Raw genomic sequence first — 19,446 nt, 5'->3', positions numbered from 1 at the left:
CTATCTTCATGGAGATGAAATTAAACATTCTCTGAGACCGGGGACATTTGCAACGCTGGATAGGGAGAATGTCCGTCTATGGGAAATATGCGAAACTTCATTTCCCCCCGATATTGTCATTTGCAGCATGGTTGTCAGCAGATAGTTTAAGATCCATCCTGTGACCCGGTGGTAGGTGAGAAAAAGCTAATTATTTCTAGGCAGATGCGTTCATGCGCTTATACAAATATTTGCGCAGATGGGGGCCGTTGTTGGCGTTACCCGAGGCGCAGATTTCGACATATTATCATCAGCTTGATTTGTTTTACTTGCAGAAAACCTGTTATTATGCGCCGAGGAACTATGTCAGTATGTGTCATGAATTTCCATTGGCTAATGGCGCTACCACATTAAAATCGATTTCGTGAACAAAAATCGATCAATTTTCGTTATCAATAAATGAGCGCTTTCCACCTGGACTTCTGGCATTATGTGGTTTATTTATCGACGCGTAACTGATTTATTGCCCGGTAATACTGGGGTAATGGATATCCAAAGGATTTCCTCATAAGATCTCACAAGATCCACAGAATTCATTGTCCAGGAGAATTTTTGGAAAACTTAATGCTGCTAATGCAGCATTTTTATGTCAGAAGCCGAAGGGGCTGCACTGCGAGGACTTAGTGATTAGAACGTCTTCTCATAAGGAGGGAATAAAGTTCAATCTAAAGCTGGAGTGTATTTTAAGATTTTAGAAATGTTGATGTCCAGGATAAGGGACAGGTCAAGGTGTGGTTGACCTGGTATAATGTGACTGATTATGGTGTCATGCCTGGTGTCTTTGACATGTGATTCAGATGAGGCAGCAATGCAAATATACTCGAACTGGTGCTGGGCTGCTGTAAGATGACATTATTGACTGAGATATGATCCAAATAGTGTTATACGTTAAAATGATGATGAAATGTAGAAATGAATGATACATTAATTCTTAATTGTCTACATATAGGAAGAATAAAATGTGAAAAATCCTAAAGAGTATAATGGAATAAATTGTTCTGTAACATGAGAGCCTTCTGTTCGCATCCCTGACTAAGTCAGAATTGATCAGAAAAATCAGTCATTACCCTGCCTGTATATTATCAAAGAACTTTCTTCATATTCATGTGATTGTTGTTACCAGTTCAGCAATTTGCAAATGTGGCCTATGTATCATACTCTATGTACCTTGCTTTATATACTATTTATGATAGATAACATTGAGATATAACATCCTCCAGGGGTCTCTGTTGCCACCATTACTTATGTGAGTTACAATGTTCTGTTAAGTACATTGGTGAAATACATTAATAAGAAATCAGATGACATGAAAAAGTATGACAAGTCCTGTTGAAAGCTGTTTGCTCTAAAACTTTAATGTGTAAAATAAGAAATGCATGGATAATTTAATCCATTTTTACAGAACAATTTAAACTCTGTTTCACATTCAGCTGATGTGTGAGTAATGCAGGATGGATGACATGTACTATGATGGTGATCTCAGTGAAGAGGAACTCTTGCAGGCCTATTATAATGGAGAGCTGGATCCTGACGTAGCAGAGGAGCTACTCAAATATTACAACCAGGAGCCGTATGAACAGGAGAGGTTGCCATTATGGGATCTCATGGAGAAATGTGTTATCCCAACATGGTCTCAAACAGCCCACTCAGTCCTGCCTCTTTTGGTCATGTGCTTCATGTACAAAATGATGACCTTCTTTCTTTCTCAGAATGGTAAGTTAATGAATATTATGTGTATTCAGCATAATCTATTTTACGCTGAAAGGAAGATCATAATTTAGTGACGTCAGGGTTCAAACTTAACACTGGCCCCATGACCCAGTCAGTCACGACCATGTTTGCAGTGGCAATACCTACATTTATGAAGAATCATGAAAAAATATGACATATACTATTCTTGAATTAAAACGAATTTTATGACTATTTGATCGAGCTTTCCTTTATTAACTGAAACCAGCTATAAGATCAAGTAGGACCAGAAGATTTTAAAGGACACTGGTCCTACTGCCCAGTTATATTTTGTAGTTACAAGTTTCCTCCACTTACGAAACGGTTTTTGTATCTGAAAAATTCTTGAGCAAAGCATTATTAAAACAGTAATCAATCAATCTCTGGTGTGACCTCTGTTTTATCTTTGTTCCAGATGATGTCAATGATGAGGAGAATGAAGGAGGCTGGGTATTTTCCAGATCTGTTCTTCACATCACTTGTGCCATATTTGGCCTCTCAGCTCTCCACCTGTTTTTTGATTACAGCCTAATCTTCCTGGTTATCTATGATGCTTTGTCTTTCACAATGCTGACCTTGACATGCTGGAAGTTTAAGGGTTTCTCTGGCATGTTTCTCTCCATTTTCACAGTGGCTTATTTACTGTCATGGTAGGTGAAATGAAGCTTACATTCAGTTTTATTTGCATTAAGTGTGTATTAGACTTCACCAGACCAAAACTTAGTTTGCATGTTTACCTATAAATCCTTCATTATATTCATCTCCTGTCCTGGCATAACCATTTTGATTTCTGAAACTTCTGTTCACACCCTAATGTTATACAGATCATTTTTACCCTGCCCCCCTCCCCCCCCCAACACCGCCTTATGGTGGGCAAATAAGAATAACAAACTTTTAAGGTATGCAAGCGGCATTATTCTAGTAACTCTGTGGTATGCTGCAATAATTATTGGTTTCAAATTTTAGCTGCTAAAGTGATGTCTTTATTATGTAACTAACTTATCTGTTGATTATGTTTTTACATTTTTGCTTTCTTTTGCTTATAGTGAATTGATATTCGCTGATCCAATACTGTGGCACAAAATAAGAGGTAAGTTGTAAAATGCATTTTGTTGTGGCAGAATAGAGAGATGCTAAAGGCAAGACATGTTATAATTCCAGGTTTTGAGATTTCATGTGCAGAATAAATTGTTTGTTTCTTATGTGTGGTATTAAATTTCTTTTTATCAATGTTCTCATATGAAAAAGACATGTTTATTATTAGCTTAAATTGACTTTTGTTAATTTATATCTTTACAGGCTCACAAATGATATTGTCAATGAAGGTTATCTCTCTGGCATTTGACCTTGACAATAACACAATCATTAAGACACCCAGTATTTGGGCTTTCATTGGTTACTCCTTTCATGTTGGTTCTGTGATATTTGGACCTTGGTTCAGTTATGCTGAATACCAAAGAGCTTCATCTCAACAAAGTATTGTAAGTTTGTGTATATTCTACCCTTTCTTCTATGAAGAGGGCTGTGCATGTTAAAACAAAGGCTTTTGTGTATGTTAGAAGAATTGTGCTTTCATATATTCTTGTGGTTTTTGGAAAAAAAGGCAGATGAACAATAGTTTTGCTCATGCCAGAAATTATACTGTATAGACAGTCAAACCTTGTAGCTGGATTCAGAGAGTTGAAGGAATACATTAAATTCAATATGAACACATGTAGATATTTGTTTATTTTTATTTATTTATGTAATGTGCCTGTGTAAAGGCATTTCATTGTATGCCAGGCATCCTGAAACATTGAGGTAATTATAGCTAGGCCTAACTTGCTTTGTTTGTGATTTATTTTTTAGAGCATAGCTTGGATAAAGAAAATACTCCTGAGTTCTGTCTTGGCTATTCTGTGTGTAGTTGTCTCCACTTGTTTGATTCCATGGCTGATTTTAAATGGGACATCAGAGTAAGTTCTATGTCAATTGTTTGTCAAGAAAAAGCCCTGCCACATGGTAGCAAGTACAGCTTTTGTGTACATTATATTTTCCTGTATATTCAATTTTTAACATTCACTATGGGTGTGGGGCTATGTAGGTTTCTGCTGTTCTGCCAAACTGTTTCAAAACTTTTCAACAATAAACTTACACATTTTTAGCTAACAAACATAGATGTACAGAGATTCATTTATTTGATTTGTTTGGTGTTTTACGCTGTACTCAAGAATGTTTCACTTATACGACGGCAGCCAGCATTATGATGGAAGGAAACCGGGCAGAGCCCGGGGAAACCCAAGACCATCTGAAGGTTGCTGACAGACCTTCCCACTTACGGCCGGAGAGGGAGGTACAGATAGCCTATGTGTGTAAGTGTGCCTCAGCCCTTTTTTAGAAGGTTTTTACATGCACATGTTTATGAGCCATACAAAAATAAACATCCAAAACAACATGGATATTTGAATCAGTTCATTTAAAAGGCAATATCTCTCTGTCTTGCTTTCAGTTGGTTGGAGGCTTATCGGGATGCACAGTCATTTCGGTTTAGTCACTATTTTGTTAGCTTCATGTCTGAAGTCACAGTTGTGGTCAGTGGGATTGGGTATTCAGTCAGCTGTGGTTTGGAAGCATGGTATGTATAAATTTGCTCCAAAAATTTACAAAAGGCTTCAACTCTCAAATTTGTGCATTTGTATTGATATTTTGTCAAGCCTTTGTCACGTGACAAGTCTCCCATTCATTGGTAGATATACTTTATTAGCAGAAGGGGCTATAGGTTTACACCTAGTCTGTCGGTTTATCTGTCCATTGTATATTAGTTGGTGAGACTTGTTTCAAAACAGTTCATTGTATTGAATTGAAACTTGGTAAATGTCTTCACCATACTAGTAACTCGCAAATCAAGATCAAGTTCCAGGCCTTTTTGTTCATTTTTGACAAAATTATGGCCATTTTTGTCTTATTCTGTTTGCTAAAGCAATCTTTCCAGAATACTTGTTTAAGAAACAACATTTCTGTTTCCCATTGCAGTATTTAGGCCTACCCTTAGGGAAATTTATAGCAGTGAGCATGACTTTGTAGTATGCGTTGTAAGTTATTACTTGACAAAAAAGAAAACTGCAAGAAATAATAGTGACATGATGTTTTTGCTCCAATGTTTAGGTATTACATGCATTTAATAATAACATGTTTTTTGTTTGTCAGGGATATAGCAGTAGCTCGTCCATGGAATATAGAACTACCCCGCTCTCTTGTTGACGTGGTTACCAACTGGAATCTCCCTATGCACACATGGCTTCGGTTCTGTAAGTCCCTCTTATCCAGTATCAACGAGTACAGGCCATAAAGTTATGCCACTAGATGGGATTGGGTACAAGGTGTCATTCATTAAATATTGTTTGTCTTTGATTTTCTTCACTATCTATGTAGTAAATTTGTCAGTTTCAATCTCAAAAATGTATACCGCCTAAACTTTTGCGCGATACCATGTCATAGCACATTTAGCTTGCACAATTCTCATCAATATATCAAAAAATCAACCTAGCTGGGCTTGCTGGAAGTGGTCATATCATTTTGTTACTTTGGTAATGTCAAGGGGGTGGATGGGTAGTAACACTGGGCAAAAAGTTTTCAGTTCTATTCAAAACAGACAAAATTCTGATACAGTTTTTGGTGCAAAATATCAGTGCAGAAATTTATAGCGTATCAAAAACCTAAAATGTCTTGTGACAGTGTTATCTTTCACTTGTGTGCACCTTCACAATTCAGTTAGCAGGGAAATCTTGGACCGAAGTGCACAGATTGTGCATGTGTAACCTAGAAGATGTTATTAGTTAAGAAAAAGTAAAGTTGAATCATTTTCTTTTATGGACTCTAAATATTTCTTCTGAATTTTCTCAGTACATTCATATATAATGGTTTGACGCAGACGTGATTGACTTACAAATGTGTTAACTTGTTTATCTGGCAGATGTCTTTAAAACAGTAAAACCAGCAGGTAACTTTGCAGCAGTACTGTTCACCTATGCAGCCAGCTCACTTCTTCACGTAAGTCTGCTTTTATACCTTTCTGTTTCTGTTTTAGTACATAAACCTGTAATTAAGACAGACATCTAATTAATAACAAATGAAACCAATACAATACATTACTTATAGTTTGTAAACTACATAATTACATACACTCAATAATCTTCTGATGAGACTGATTGACATTGTTGCCTAGTTGATAAGATTTTGTAAGTATATTGGAATTGAATTTTACAAGTAGTAAATTATCATCTGAGCCATATCTTTTAAACTATTTAACTCAGGTGAATTATTTATTTTATTTATTAGGGGTTGAATTTTCAGCTGGCTGCAGTACTGCTCTCATTGGGGTTTTATACATACGTAGAATTTGGTGAGTATATGTATTTATTAGAGAATTAAAACTCTTATATCTTTGCACTTCTAAGCTTACTGCTATACTTTTGTATCCTATAGTGCATGTATATGTCACCGTCCTAGAATTGCTCAAATAAAGCAAAGATATATAAAATTAGGAAAAACTGCAAGTCACATGAAAATTTCTCTTGAGATGTGAAATATTTGTGTACATGTATATTAATTTAATCTCCATTCATGTTAGGTTTTTTTCTTCAGTCTTTAGAAGTAAATTATCTCGGATATTTGATGCATGTGTTCAAGCCAGGAGATGTAAACCAGACTGTGGCCATAGCTTTAAACGGGTAAGTAAGTAAATTGCCCAACTGTCTAGACTAGATCACACACAAAACACTGTTTTCGAATGTCATGATAGAATGTAGTAAAGAATACAAAGATGACATATTGTAGATGTTGTTTAACAGCAGGGTAAGCCGAGCAAACTTTGAATAGCTCTTGTAATGTATGTATTACAGATTTCATTTGCCTATGTAAGCAGAAAGAAACTGAAAATGGTTTTGAAAAGGTGATTTGTAGTTTAAGTGTATTAGTTTAGTTGTTCGGGGAATCGGTAACATTTTGAAAAGGTGGTTTGTTGTCCAACCTTTTTATTTTAATTATTCAGAAAATTGCTGACATTGTATTACAGCTACACCCTTTTGTGATAATCACAAACTTGGCATTTGGAGGTGTGGCTGTTTTTCACCTGGCCTACCTTGGTCTCATGTTTGACAGTAGCCCAGAGGAAGAGACAGTAAGTAGTATATCTTTTTTGTAACAAAAATATTGATTTTAAATTTTGAAATACCAATACTTTGTGCATAAGACTGAAATCATAATAACTGCATGTTTTGCTACCAGTATCTGAAGGTGGTTTGAGTACTTCACTGGATATATTCATAACTGACACTATACCCCATATCTTATGTTATTTTTTTGCCTTTTACAGGGTTATACTATGTGGCATACAGTGGGAAAATGGGCCAACCTAGATTATGCTAGTCACTGGTTTGCCCTTGGTACCTTTGTTTTCCACATTCTAATATGAACAGCAATAGCTGGACTCATCCAAGGTTAGCACACATTAACTAGCCCAAGCAGCAGAATAATTTGACACTGGCAACAACTTTTATGCTCGCGCTCCTTCTCTTTGACATTGTTGTGACAGTTTTTCTTTGCATGATACACTATGTACAGAAGAGTGTTAAAGTAGAAGTCACAGGAGAAAATTTAGATCCTTTCTCACCCCTTACTATCAAATGCAAAGGGTACACTGTGTCACTTTAGGTACAATTAACTTGTCCATTTGACGAAAAGTTTCTTTGTGGGCAATGTTAGTTGTTGATAATGTTAAAATATGCTGTTTGTGTGCTATGCTAACAGCTTAAGTATTATAACCGAGGAGACTGCTATAAATTTGATAAGAGTAAATAGAGTTTCTATACAAATTATATCCTCTCACTGTAATACAGTATCTGTGGCCAGTGCTAATTTAATTTTTTGCATTGAGCTTACAGGAGTTCTGAGAAAGGTGATATTCTTGTCTACTTTTTTGATACACAAGAATGTGGTATTCACATTTTGACTTGTTGGGTGATTTAGAAAGTGTTCTTGTGTATTTTTATTTTTGAGACAGAAGAATGTGCTTTTTGCTACCTTACGGCTCTTGCAGATATAAGCCTTAAAAATTCTCATCATGACAGCCCAAGCAGTTTATAGATTTATACCATCCAAAGACTTACATATAATGGCTATATACATGTACAGTGTGGCCTTTTGGCTTTATGTGAATCTCACGAGGCTTAGAGACATATCTTTTTATGGGGAAAAACTTCATGTGTGATAAGTTGAAAGATTTATTTATTGGGGTATGTATTAATATGAAGTATGGTTTGCTGCTATGCTTTCATTGTATCAGTAAAGGATTACATGATGTATCTATATATAAATGATATATATGATCAAGAAATGTTGACGGGGAATTCAGAATCAAGGTTTTCAGTCAGTATTTTGTGGGAAAGATTTTTACCTTTTAATTAAAATTTATAAAATTCTCTGATGTCATCTAATTTACAAAGATAAAAATCCTCATTATGTAATATATACACACTCTTACAATTCTAGAAATCATTTATGAGAAAAATGTAGTACATGTACGGAAGCTACCATCATAAATTTGTAGGAAGTGATCGAGTTAGTTCTTAGGGTTTAACGTCGTATTTAACAATTTTTCAGTCATGTGACGACGAAGGAGTCCTTAGAGTACATGTAATGTGCCTCCTTGTTGCAGGACGGATTTCTACCACTCTTTTATCTAGTGCTACTTCACCGAGACAACTTACCGAAGGCAAGTAAGCCACCCCACCCGAGCCTTTATACTGATACGGGTCAACCTGTTGTTGCACAGTCCCCTTACTGCTGAACGCCATGTTAGGAGGCTACAATTTTCGCTTATGATCTTAATATTACACTTAAGCAAAGATGGTCTTTGTTCTGATGGCTTTATTTGTCATTTAATACTAGTCTGTCTTGCAATTTTAGGAATGTTATGAACATGCAGTAAAGTTCTAATTATTCAACTGCCTCTTATTTGTAATATTGTAAAACCTTCGACATACAAAAAAGTTATTTTGTTGTTTACTGAGGAAGACATTATTTTTGGCTAAGTTTATTTTTTAACTGTGTATATGGACTGACATACGCATATTTGTATAGTATTAGAAATAACATTACAACATAATGACGTTATTGTGTCACTAGAACCTATTGTAATAAATTCTTGAATTGGAAACCACCACTTTACATTGGTGGTTTTTAAGTCTGTATCATGGTGCTGAACATGCAAGATTAAGGACATTTTCATAGTTTAACTTTTTTTTTTCAAAGCCAATATGGTGTTTGAAGCTAACATGCAACTGTGAAGCGATGATTTCAAAGATTCAGTATTGAACATAATACAGAAAGGAATTATGACTTCAAAACAATTTATTTTTTGCTTTTCATTTCTGTGGCATTCTAGTATGTTCTGTTTTGTATTTACAATGCCTAGTTATGATTATTTTTCCCAAGAATTTCTGAATGTGACGTCAGGTGCAAATGACTTCGTTCAAGAGCAATGTATTTCACCTAAAGTTTAGCATTTTTCAAGTGACACATTTTGTGTGATTTTGACCGATTGATCCACCTTAGAGGGTTACTTATGATTTTTTTTTTTTACAAAGTTTATCAATTTCTTATCTGAAAAACTTATAAACAGTATAATTTTAATGTTTTTATGTGCTGTTAATAGTGCAATTTTTCCATTACAGACTTCAGGTAAACTTTACAGTTATTACATTAAATTGGACTCCTAGTCTGCACAGCATGTGAGAAAGTTCATCAGTAACTTACCAAAAGTCAACAATCTTAAACATAAATCAACCTTAAAATGGCTAAGAAGAAAATCATTTGAAACACACAGTGGTGATTTTGGAAGACTAAGATAATTAACAAGCACACAATATCACTGGCTAATCAGTGCAAGAGATGAAGTGCTTTAACATTCACAAATCCCTTTATTAACAATATTTACACTACAGACCCGTATGCATGCATCTCTGGAAGTACATAGGCTGGTGCTGTAACTCAAAATGTCTGTACACCATTTATCTTTTGGACAATAGTTTACGCACTATTGACACTAGGCAGCCCTTGGATTTTAGTGCACTGCTCTTGAGTTAGGTAACAGCACTTTTACAGCCGATTCATTTACCAGACTTGAGGATGCATTTTTCACGAGTAGAATAAATGATGTAATATTCTATTTGACAAATATTTCACTGGTAAATGTTCATGACTGAAGTCCTTGTACGCTGGGCATACAAAAATGAACTGGAACTGGTCTTCAACAAGGTTTCGATTGCACACAGAACATTTTCTATCTGAACTTGGGGTATTTTGTATTTACGAATATCTACGTGTAAGCCAGCAGTACCAACTCTCATACTTGCCAAAACTCGCCTGTATTTATGATTTCTAACAAGACTCTAGTATGACTTGTCACAAAATTATATGCATCTAACACAGATCGTATCTGCTGGTATATGCCACACCAATCTTGTTGGAAATTGTCAACAAGGCGTTGCCCGAGCACTGACAAACACTTGTTGGTTATTAACCCCTTTTTTGACCCAAACAAATCATGGAATTCGCTTTAGGTTGCTCCAAGCACTTATATCATCATCTTCAAAATATAAATCATTATATGCTGTTGTATATAGAAGAAAGTACTGTAGAAGCACCATCATGACATAAGAGCTAATCTTTATTTTATTTTTTTTTTTCACAGTGAAATGTTTATGACCACTGTGGTTAGCTCATATTGCTATTTACTGTTAAATCTGGTACATATTTTGTATCTATGCAAATAAATATCTTGGAAAACTATCATGAATTTCTTTAGTTCGTGACAGGGTTGGTGACGTCTTTTGTGTGGTGGGACAGCATAAGCTTCTGTAAATGACCTAACATTTCACAACAAAAAAAACGTATTTAGTTATTACTTTTGGTGCTAAAACTTACTTTTTCAGTTGTATAGTGTCCTCCGAAGTAATCCCAAAGTAGCTTTCTCTAAGACCCATATAACTCTCAAGATCAGGATGAGAACAAGCATTTTAGTCATGGGTGAAATTTTAGGTCATTTACGGTAGTTATGCATGGAAATAACCAATATTTTCAATTTTACTGGTCATGATGTACAAGATTTACAATTAATCAAAACAGCTGGATTTTTTTTTTTTTTTTTTTTTTTTTTGATTGGTGTTTTACACCGTACTCAAGAATATTTCACTTATACGACGGCGGCCAGCATTATGGTGGGTGGAAACCGGGCACAGCCTGGGGGAAACCCACGACCATCCACAGGTTGCTGGCAGACCTTCACAACAGCTGGACAAATTAAATGCAACTGTTAATTATTCAGTTTTATGACAAGGAGTCATTAGATCACCAGGTCACACTATCCTGACACTGGGTCAACAATACCGTTTTAAGGTCTTTGGTATGACCAGACCTGGGTTTGATCCCAGGTCTCTCGACTTCAAGGTAGATGCTCTAACTGACAAACCTCCCGACGAAAAGAAACAAACTCACTATCTGTTAGGAAGTGGATACATGCATTAATCCCACAAATTGATTGTTGTTTATCGCAAAACAAGTTTTCATGCATACATATCAGCAGCCAGGTTCATGGGTGGAGGAAAGTACCAGAGCAAACCATACATCTTTGCCAGGTGCCAGACAAACCTCTTGGCTTGTAAGCTGTTGTTGAAACAGCAACAGCTGGATGCCAAAGGGGAGGAATTCACTTTCCTGCAAGCTTCTCTGATCTCACCTACTATGAAAATATTCGTATTTAGGTAAAGGAGTGGTTCTGCAATTACCAAACTCTTAATTTCAAAAACCTACTATCTTGAACATTGTCTGGTGGTGGATGCTGTTAAAGCAAAAGTTTGGAGAACATAAATATTTGGGATTATTTCCTTTTCTTGTTGAACACCATGAAGTTTGCAGTTATAAAATGGTGGTCATTTCTAATGGTGTTTGAAACTTTTGCAAAATTACTGACCAACTGTTCCACATGACACAGATATATACACCAAACTGGCAAAAGGCCACACAATTGTCATCAATGTCATCAGTTGTCATCCCAGTTTTATAATGCTCCACCACATCCTCACGCCAGAGACATCAAACAGGACACCCCACCCTGTTTTATAATGCTCCACCACATCCTCATGCCAGAGACATCAAACAAGACACCCCACCCTGTTTTTACAGCTCAGTTTAATTAAAAGTACAGGGTCCAGTTATTCAGAAGTGTATTAGTCCAGATTTTTAGTGCCATGTACTTAGCACTGTGATGAGACTGGTATTAAAATTAGGTCTGGTCTAAATTTCAACACAGTTCTGAACTATTGGCCCCACTGAATAAGAAATCTTGAAAGATGTGGTGATCTTAACAAATGTTATAACACATGGTATTTATTTGACCAGAAATTCATTTACTGAAATGAGTGTAACTAAAAATAAAAAAAAAAGCATGAACAGTTCTCCAATGGGTGCCTGCCTGGAAAAGTTTTGAATCAAGGACACACTTCCCAAGAACATCTTCCCGGTCGTGAAAATTTCATACATGAAATTTTATTTTAAATGTGTGATCTACACACTCAGCGTTCACCTCTGGTATGCACAGTTTATGATCCACTTGGGTCAGGTTTGACTCGAGCCAATGCTGATACATGAAAAATTACATGACACAACAAACATAACTTATCCATTCATTAGTTACTGATTCCCTTCATCAATTTGCTTCTATAGTAATAGACTCCTCCTTTCCTGACATTGGTTCTGAGCAGCTCACATGTAAACTTCCCTCCCTAAAAAACAAAAACAGAGAAAAATAGGTACATCTACATGTACATACTATGTCTGTATGACCAATAATCTGTGACATAACACCTTTTAATTCATCAGGTGAAATTTTCATTGTGCTATGTGCATTTGGTTAATTTTGTGAATGTAGTCTGTGATTCATTTATTATTACCACATTTACTCAACTAACCACGTCATGTCTCACACTCACTTTATTAATAGATAGGGTAAAATGTTTCAAACAATCATGGCAGTCCAATACTACCCAGTTTTAAATTTGACACTCTTTACTCTTGTCAAATACTATAAAATTGCCTGCAGTGAAGTCTTGGTATGTCAGATGGTATATGACAGTACAAATAATTCTTAAAAAGGTGTATCAAAATACCAATGCCTTCAAAATGAAACTGATTGTCTATATCTTTTCTTCTTCTATCATCATGAGTATCATGTTATTTTAAGGCCACCTCACATTCAAGAGAAAGTGCTTAACAACTGGCCAAATCAAGTATGAATTTTTGTTCTTTCCATAACAGCCAAAAATTGATATGTGTCCTCCTCCCTGAAAAAGTATTGACATTGTATACTCTTTCAGGAGATGCTGCAGTAGTAGTTAGTAGTACCATCAGTATTACTAACAAATAGGATGGACTAGAATCACTCAACTTTATCACTTTATCAGCTTATACATACACTGTTGCAATCATTAAACACAACATTTTATAGGATTTGCTGTTAACTATTACCGTCTAAAATGGAAAGTTGCCTTTAGCACAGCTTCACTTGGGAGCTCCTTCATGACAACCTAAAAAAAAAAAAAAACAAGATCCTTCAGTAACACCTTTCAATATCTTAATGGAGAAAAAGGTTAGACATTATGTGACAAACATTTAATTCCATTGCCTGTTGTACTGTAGCTTTGTCTATATTATCACCTGTTACCTTTACAGATAGTGACGCCTGATAAATGAGTATATCTCCAACAAATTACACTCAAGTACTCCTTCTGTACTTTTAGATTCCTTTATTATTACCTTTGCCAGTAAACGTGCTGATTCCAATTCTCCAGTGTCAGATTCATAGATCTCCAGACAAAAGCTGTTCTGGTCACCATGTAGAGTGAAAGTTTGATGCTTTCTTGCAGGAATCGGTAGCCCTTTAGAGAACACTGGCTGCAACTCCATAGCTCCATCTGAATTCTTCACCTGAGTATATGCGTAAAAAATAAAATCATAAACTAGACCACATATAGTGGATGCAAATACATGTAGTTCAGACCTGCTCATAGCGTAACATAATGTCAAACCTGTCCAAAATCTGTAATACTGTAAATGCCTTTTCATTTGCGTGATACTAACATTCGCAGATTTCGCAGTAAACACAATTCCCCGAAAATAAGTGCCATCGAATATAAAACCCACGTAAGTAATTTATTAATGTAGCATGCGTTACAGTTATAAATTCTTTAACAAGCACTACAAATCTAATAGTTTTTCAAACACATTAATTAGAAATACCAGCTTTCACAAATCTAGCTTGGATCAAATCCCATCTCTTGCTGATTATGTTGTGACACTTTATGATCCATCGGGCATGGATTGGCTTCAGTGTTGCTGTGTGTGTATCCACATGTCCGTCTCCAAAATGGGTCAGAACTTCATTGGCATACCACCACTGGAAGTAGCTCTTAAGTTCATCTTTAAACTCTTCGTTGCCTGAGAGGTCGAGTGACTGGAGACTGTCAGTTCAACATGCTGGTACAAAAACACAATAGATATGGTTTCGCTTCAACTTGACTATTAAGCCTGCTCCCTGGTGAGCTCTGAATATGTCAAAAATGGCTAAAAACTTCTGGGAGGTCTTAGTCTTAAGGCTCTCCGCTGTTTCTTGCAATAAGGAATAATGACTTCGTCCACATACCTCAGTATGGAGTCGTCTGTACTCCAGTGGGAGTCAGTGTGTGTGATGTCCCAGTCAGCAGGGAACTTGATTTGGGGGTGACAGCGACCCATCTTCCCTGGGTAGGTAAGCTGGGGTGGCAAAAACTCCCCGGCTTTACTAACTGCGAGTAGGGCAGTCATTTGTCTCTTATCATCGATCCCTTTTATACTAACCTGTCTATCTCCCTGTTTGGCCTTTGTCCACTCTCCTCCGGGAACCATGCCGAGGCAGGTCTGGTCCCAGTTTATGTTAAGTTCATCGGGGATGTTGTTTTGACTGATGACATCAGACACACACTTAAGGAAAGTTTCCATCTGTTCACAGTCTTCTAGCAACTTCTTTACATCTTTTGTTCCCTTTCTCTTCACATATCCCATTCGTCTCAGCCAACTGTAGGAGTTTGTTCTGCTCTAGAATAATGCCTTCTGCTGTGGCCGTTACAATTCTGTGGTTGATCACTCCGCCACTCAAATGGACTTTTTTTACCCAGTCCCTCACCATTTCATCAAGTTTATTGTCGATTAGTAAGGGAAGACCAGTCGTAGACTTATGAAGGGATCGAATAATGCTGCTGGGGTTTCCTTCATCTTTTTTAAGTAAGCAGACTTTACCTTTTTTGAGTGACCTATCTAGAGAAAAATTTTCAGGCATCACATGCTATGCCAATTTCCACGGCAATTTGGACAATCTTAGTTCTTGTCTCATCATTATAGCTGTTATAGTCACTGCGCTTTCATTTACTGGGATTTTCTGCCATTACAACATTTACAGCGTCGTTTGCAGCCTGAATGATCTCGGCCCTCTTCTGAAGACTACCTGGTCTGTAGATTCGGTAGACCAGGAGTTTTGGCAGGGTTTGTTAGGGTTATCCATTTCCACAAAGAGATTTAGTTACGGTACTAACTGACTGTCTTATCAGGTAAAAGAAGAATGATTACTGTTGAAATCTACAGTGCCTTATATTTCTGAGAAATTAACTCAAATCTGTCACAGTTCACTCAAAGTTTCATTCACACTGCTGATGCATGAGAATTAAAAAAGTGGGATTTAATCCTGCGGGGACGCGAATTCTTGCTCACACAGCACGTAAGGGCTTCGTCTTATAAAGATTAACAGTCTTCAAAAGATTAAAGCTTAGGAGGATTAACTTCCTTTAATCAAATTACTGTACTGTATAGAATGAATGCTTGAGTTGTTTTATTACTGGATGTTTCTGTATTGAAGTTTAATACCCGTTATACTTTAAGATCCGCGAAAGCTGATTCCTGCGAATGTGTGTTCTTACCAAATCCGCGAAAGTTTGTGCCCGTAAATAAAAAGGCATTTACAGTATTTGGTAAAATGAAACAATACACAGTAGCAAACTTCTTCAAAAATTAATCAGACTATGACAACAGTAGTAATGAAGTTGGATATCAATTTTGAACAGACTTAATTGGTTTATGGAATAAATTTCGTAAAAATTGCAAGATAAAACACACCCATCCATGAATAAGTACAAATCAAGCTACCCACATTGCATTCCACAAGAAAGCATAAGATGCCATAAGGAAAAGCTGAATTCCTAATGGCTATGACCCAACAGCTGCCTTGAAAAAATGGTAACTTATTTTATCAGTTAATCATACTAATAAACCTTGAACTCCTTTCCTTCCTTAAATGTCACAGTATTCGTTTGACTTTAAATATGTACTGGGCAACTCATTAGATTGTTACAATGAGAAGTAACCGATTTAGGATAAAGGGAAGGTGGCTTTCTGCTTCAATGAAATAAGAGATGCCTTGGAGCACAAATATAAAAAGATTTGAGCAGAATGTAGGAAGGTGAGGTTAACAATAATTATAGTATACCTTAACACAGACAAATGTTGCCAGGCAATCCATTTCATTGTCTTCTGTGTTCTCTTTGATTTCTTGAGGAGGATTCCCAACTAATACAGCAGCCTTAAAATAAAAAAGCCAACAAACGTAAAACAGACCATCCATTTAAAGTATATACAAAACAACCTTGACAACTATGAACATCAGAGTGTTTGTCAGGCCCATTTTGTACGTACAATGCTAATCACACCTGCAGCAAGCGACGCACCACTGCATGTTTTCTGTAACACATGTCCACGGGCCCCTCATGCTGTTGCTAGTTCAGTCAGTGCAATGAAATGCTAATCCCAACCAATGGCTATTTCTTTTCTCCTACTGTATTTAAACCCTTATTTTATTGACTGTAATGATGTTTAATCAAATAATTTAATTAGTTTAAGCAAATTAGGTTTTGGTAAAGTCCAAAACTGAAACCAAAGTTTGCTACATCACATTTTCCAAAAAATGTTACAAGCTTGGAAATATGTGCAGATTTTAAATAAAGTTACATTAACCGCCTGTACATTTGCTTTCTCAACCATATTGTATGAAAAGATATAAGCCATCCCCAATTAACCCAACACCTGAGAAAACTGACATTTTCAGTGGTCCCATTCATGATAACTTGTCATAGGTTTCACTCTTTTTACTAAATACACGTTGTTAAGTTTAAGAAATTGAACATGTTTGTATAACTGTACTTTTCTGTTCCAAGTGTACCTGTTTCGCTGCTCCGATTGCTATTGTTTCATCAGGACTTATAGTGGTGAGCAGATCAGACTGGGGAAAGTAATCTCCTACAGCTTTCTGTAGTATAGGAAGTTTTATCCCTCCTCCACAGAGAATAACCTAGAACATATCCATTGGTGGAAATCAGAACAAGACTCAGTCAGCATACTGATAACTATGAGAAACAAACACTTTACTCAAAAGAGTTTAAACATATGCTGAAATGTAGGTAAAATCTGAACAGGTTACAACGGATCAAGGTTGCATTAAGTCTTGAAATTACATCTACATGCATATTTACCTGCACAAGAATTTGGTTTAAGATTTCATGCATGTAGCACTTCCACCTGACTGCAGTTTTTAAAATCTGTCTTGTTGCCTACTGGTAATAACAATGTTAAAATGCTGACAATGCTATTAGTGAGCTTCTGCCTCTCACTTGCATGAAGTCATATCTAAAAGGCATGAAGTCATATCTAAAAGGCCTATTACCTCCTTTGAAGGCCTTTGAAGTCATGATCAAATGGTAGAAAATCCTTTTTAAATGGATGACGTAGACATTATGCATGTCTTACAAACTTTCTCAAAGTGATCACTTGCCTGCTTACAAGTAAAAATTCTGCAATTTAACATAATGTTTACCTTGTGTATATCGTCCTTTTGTAAATCTGCCTGAGCTAACACCTGTTCTATAGGCTGCATACACTGCGGAATTAGACCACTACTTTGGCTCTCAAATCTTGCTCTAAAATATAAAGAAAAGCTGAGTTACAATTAAAGGTGATATAAATGCCACCCAACTCTGCATATATAATGTAGCTTATCATATATGCATACACAAGCAGCTATTGTTCAAAAACCTACAACCAATATGAATACAGGAAATCGTTGAGTCTTCTACACAGATTGCCTCTGGTTTTCAAATTTAATCTGAGGCTACAAAAAATGAACCTTCACACAAATATCAAAATAAAAAATAATTAGAGCAGTTATGCACAGAAAGGACCAGTGAGAATCACAGAATTAATTTTAAAAATGTATGCACGGATCAGGATGGTTTGTACAGTGGATCTGAGGCCTTGCATACAGTCAATGCAAAATGTGAGTATCACAATTCTTGTAAAAATGATTTTCAAAATATGAGCAAATTAGAGAAAACCTGATCCACATCAAATAAGAACCAAGGAAACCATTAAATATGCAAATCTTATGCACTGATTCTGCTGGATTTCAACCTTAATTGGATGTTACAATAAATGTACCTGTACAAAAATTTTTATAAAAATCAGACATTTTTTGAAGCAGAAACCAATAGCTCATTAGAATCACGAAATTCATTAAATATGCAAAACTAGAACATTACTTAAGGTTTAGCATACTCACTGTGAGTTTCATTATTATACTCTGGGCAGTTTTCCAGACAGAGACAAACTGGACCCACAGAAAAAGCATTCCCTCAATACAGATACATACATATTTTCAACCTCATGCATAACGTAGGCTAGCCTTGCAGAAGTAACTCTTACATACTCATACATCCAATTTTACTGTTAACATCATGTGTAAACGGAACTGTAATTAAGCAATGTAATGTTTCAACATAAATGAAAAAAAAAAACCATATTAAAGACTTAAGCTACGATAAAGTTTACTGTATCTAAAATCAGACTTAAATCTGAAGGACTTACCTGGACACATTTGTGTGGAAATCTATTCCATCATAAAGGGAGTCTATGGCACACTGAGCATTGCCTAGAGTTGCCAATGTGTGTTTGCATGTCTCTGCTGCCATTTTTAACTTCACACGTGACCTTTTATTTTCTCTAGCATCACACCGATGCAACCTGCAAACAAAGTGTCAAATATGACACTATAATATTTATTTAGTTGTTTGTGTGTTGAATAAGAATCAAGAATTATCAATTATGTAATGGCGACCAGTTTTTATGGGTCAAGGAACCAGTGTGCATGCTAAGTTATCAATCTGAACTTCCTCATGTGTGGCATAAACCAATGACCTTCGTCAGGTCATGTACAGGTAAAACCATTCAATCAACCCTGTCTTGCCCTAAAACAATATAAGCACGGAAGTCTTAAAAGTTACCATCCAAGAGTGGAGCTAAACCCATGTCTCAAAAACAAGTAACTTAATCATGAGGTCACTACATGTATCCGCTGTCTATTATACTTCACAGATCTTGGGCCCAAATCAAACACAAAAGTACGAAAAACCAATAGACTTTTAGAAGGTATAACTGTACAAGTTTATACATAAAAAATAAATATTTACTCGATTCGGGTTAAATGACAAATTCCACACTACAGTACAGTTT

At 36.1% G+C, this 19,446-nt stretch overlaps 2 protein-coding genes across 2 annotated transcripts in view; one reads left to right on the top strand and one right to left on the bottom strand.

Annotated features, from left to right (window-relative positions):
- Positions 1–39: 39 nt before the first annotated feature.
- Positions 40–10,941, top strand: LOC135470124 (protein-serine O-palmitoleoyltransferase porcupine-like). The gene is made up of 13 exons (XM_064748882.1): positions 40–175; positions 1,470–1,752; positions 2,183–2,417; positions 2,814–2,857; positions 3,067–3,248; positions 3,616–3,722; positions 4,256–4,381; positions 4,954–5,054; positions 5,720–5,796; positions 6,085–6,148; positions 6,391–6,476; positions 6,821–6,925; positions 7,121–10,941. Exons 2-13 carry the CDS (start codon positions 1,491–1,493, stop codon positions 7,217–7,219), a joined length of 1,488 nt encoding a protein of 495 aa, XP_064604952.1. The 5' UTR covers positions 40–175; positions 1,470–1,490; the 3' UTR covers positions 7,220–10,941.
- Positions 10,942–12,060: 1,119 nt separating this feature from the next.
- Positions 12,061–19,446, bottom strand: part of LOC135470947 (heat shock 70 kDa protein 14-like) — a 13,114-nt gene continuing 5,728 nt past the window's right edge. The window contains 7 exon segments of the mRNA XM_064749996.1: positions 12,061–12,587; positions 13,330–13,388; positions 13,618–13,788; positions 16,376–16,468; positions 17,105–17,233; positions 17,756–17,858; positions 18,802–18,957. Of these exon segments, the coding sequence (XP_064606066.1) occupies positions 12,512–12,587; positions 13,330–13,388; positions 13,618–13,788; positions 16,376–16,468; positions 17,105–17,233; positions 17,756–17,858; positions 18,802–18,957 (787 nt within the window). The 3' untranslated portion in view covers positions 12,061–12,511.

This window comes from Liolophura sinensis, chromosome 7 (genome assembly GCF_032854445.1).
Source record: "Liolophura sinensis isolate JHLJ2023 chromosome 7, CUHK_Ljap_v2, whole genome shotgun sequence".
NCBI classification, from domain to species: domain Eukaryota; kingdom Metazoa; phylum Mollusca; class Polyplacophora; order Chitonida; family Chitonidae; genus Liolophura; species Liolophura sinensis.
Note: the sequence above shows the minus strand (reverse complement) of the source record. Positions and strands in the feature narration are given on the sequence as shown.

Bases quoted from the DNA above. Each gene is read 5' to 3' on its own strand.
- LOC135470124 (XM_064748882.1), top strand. From the start codon at position 1,491: ATGGATGACATGTACTATGATGGTGATCTCAGTGAAGAGGAACTCTTG. The intron at 2,418-2,813 runs GTAGGTGAAATG...TTTTGCTTATAG, and splicing joins GTGGCTTATTTACTGTCATG to TGAATTGATATTCGCTGATC. The intron at 6,149-6,390 runs GTGAGTATATGT...TTTTTTCTTCAG, and splicing joins TTATACATACGTAGAATTTG to TCTTTAGAAGTAAATTATCT.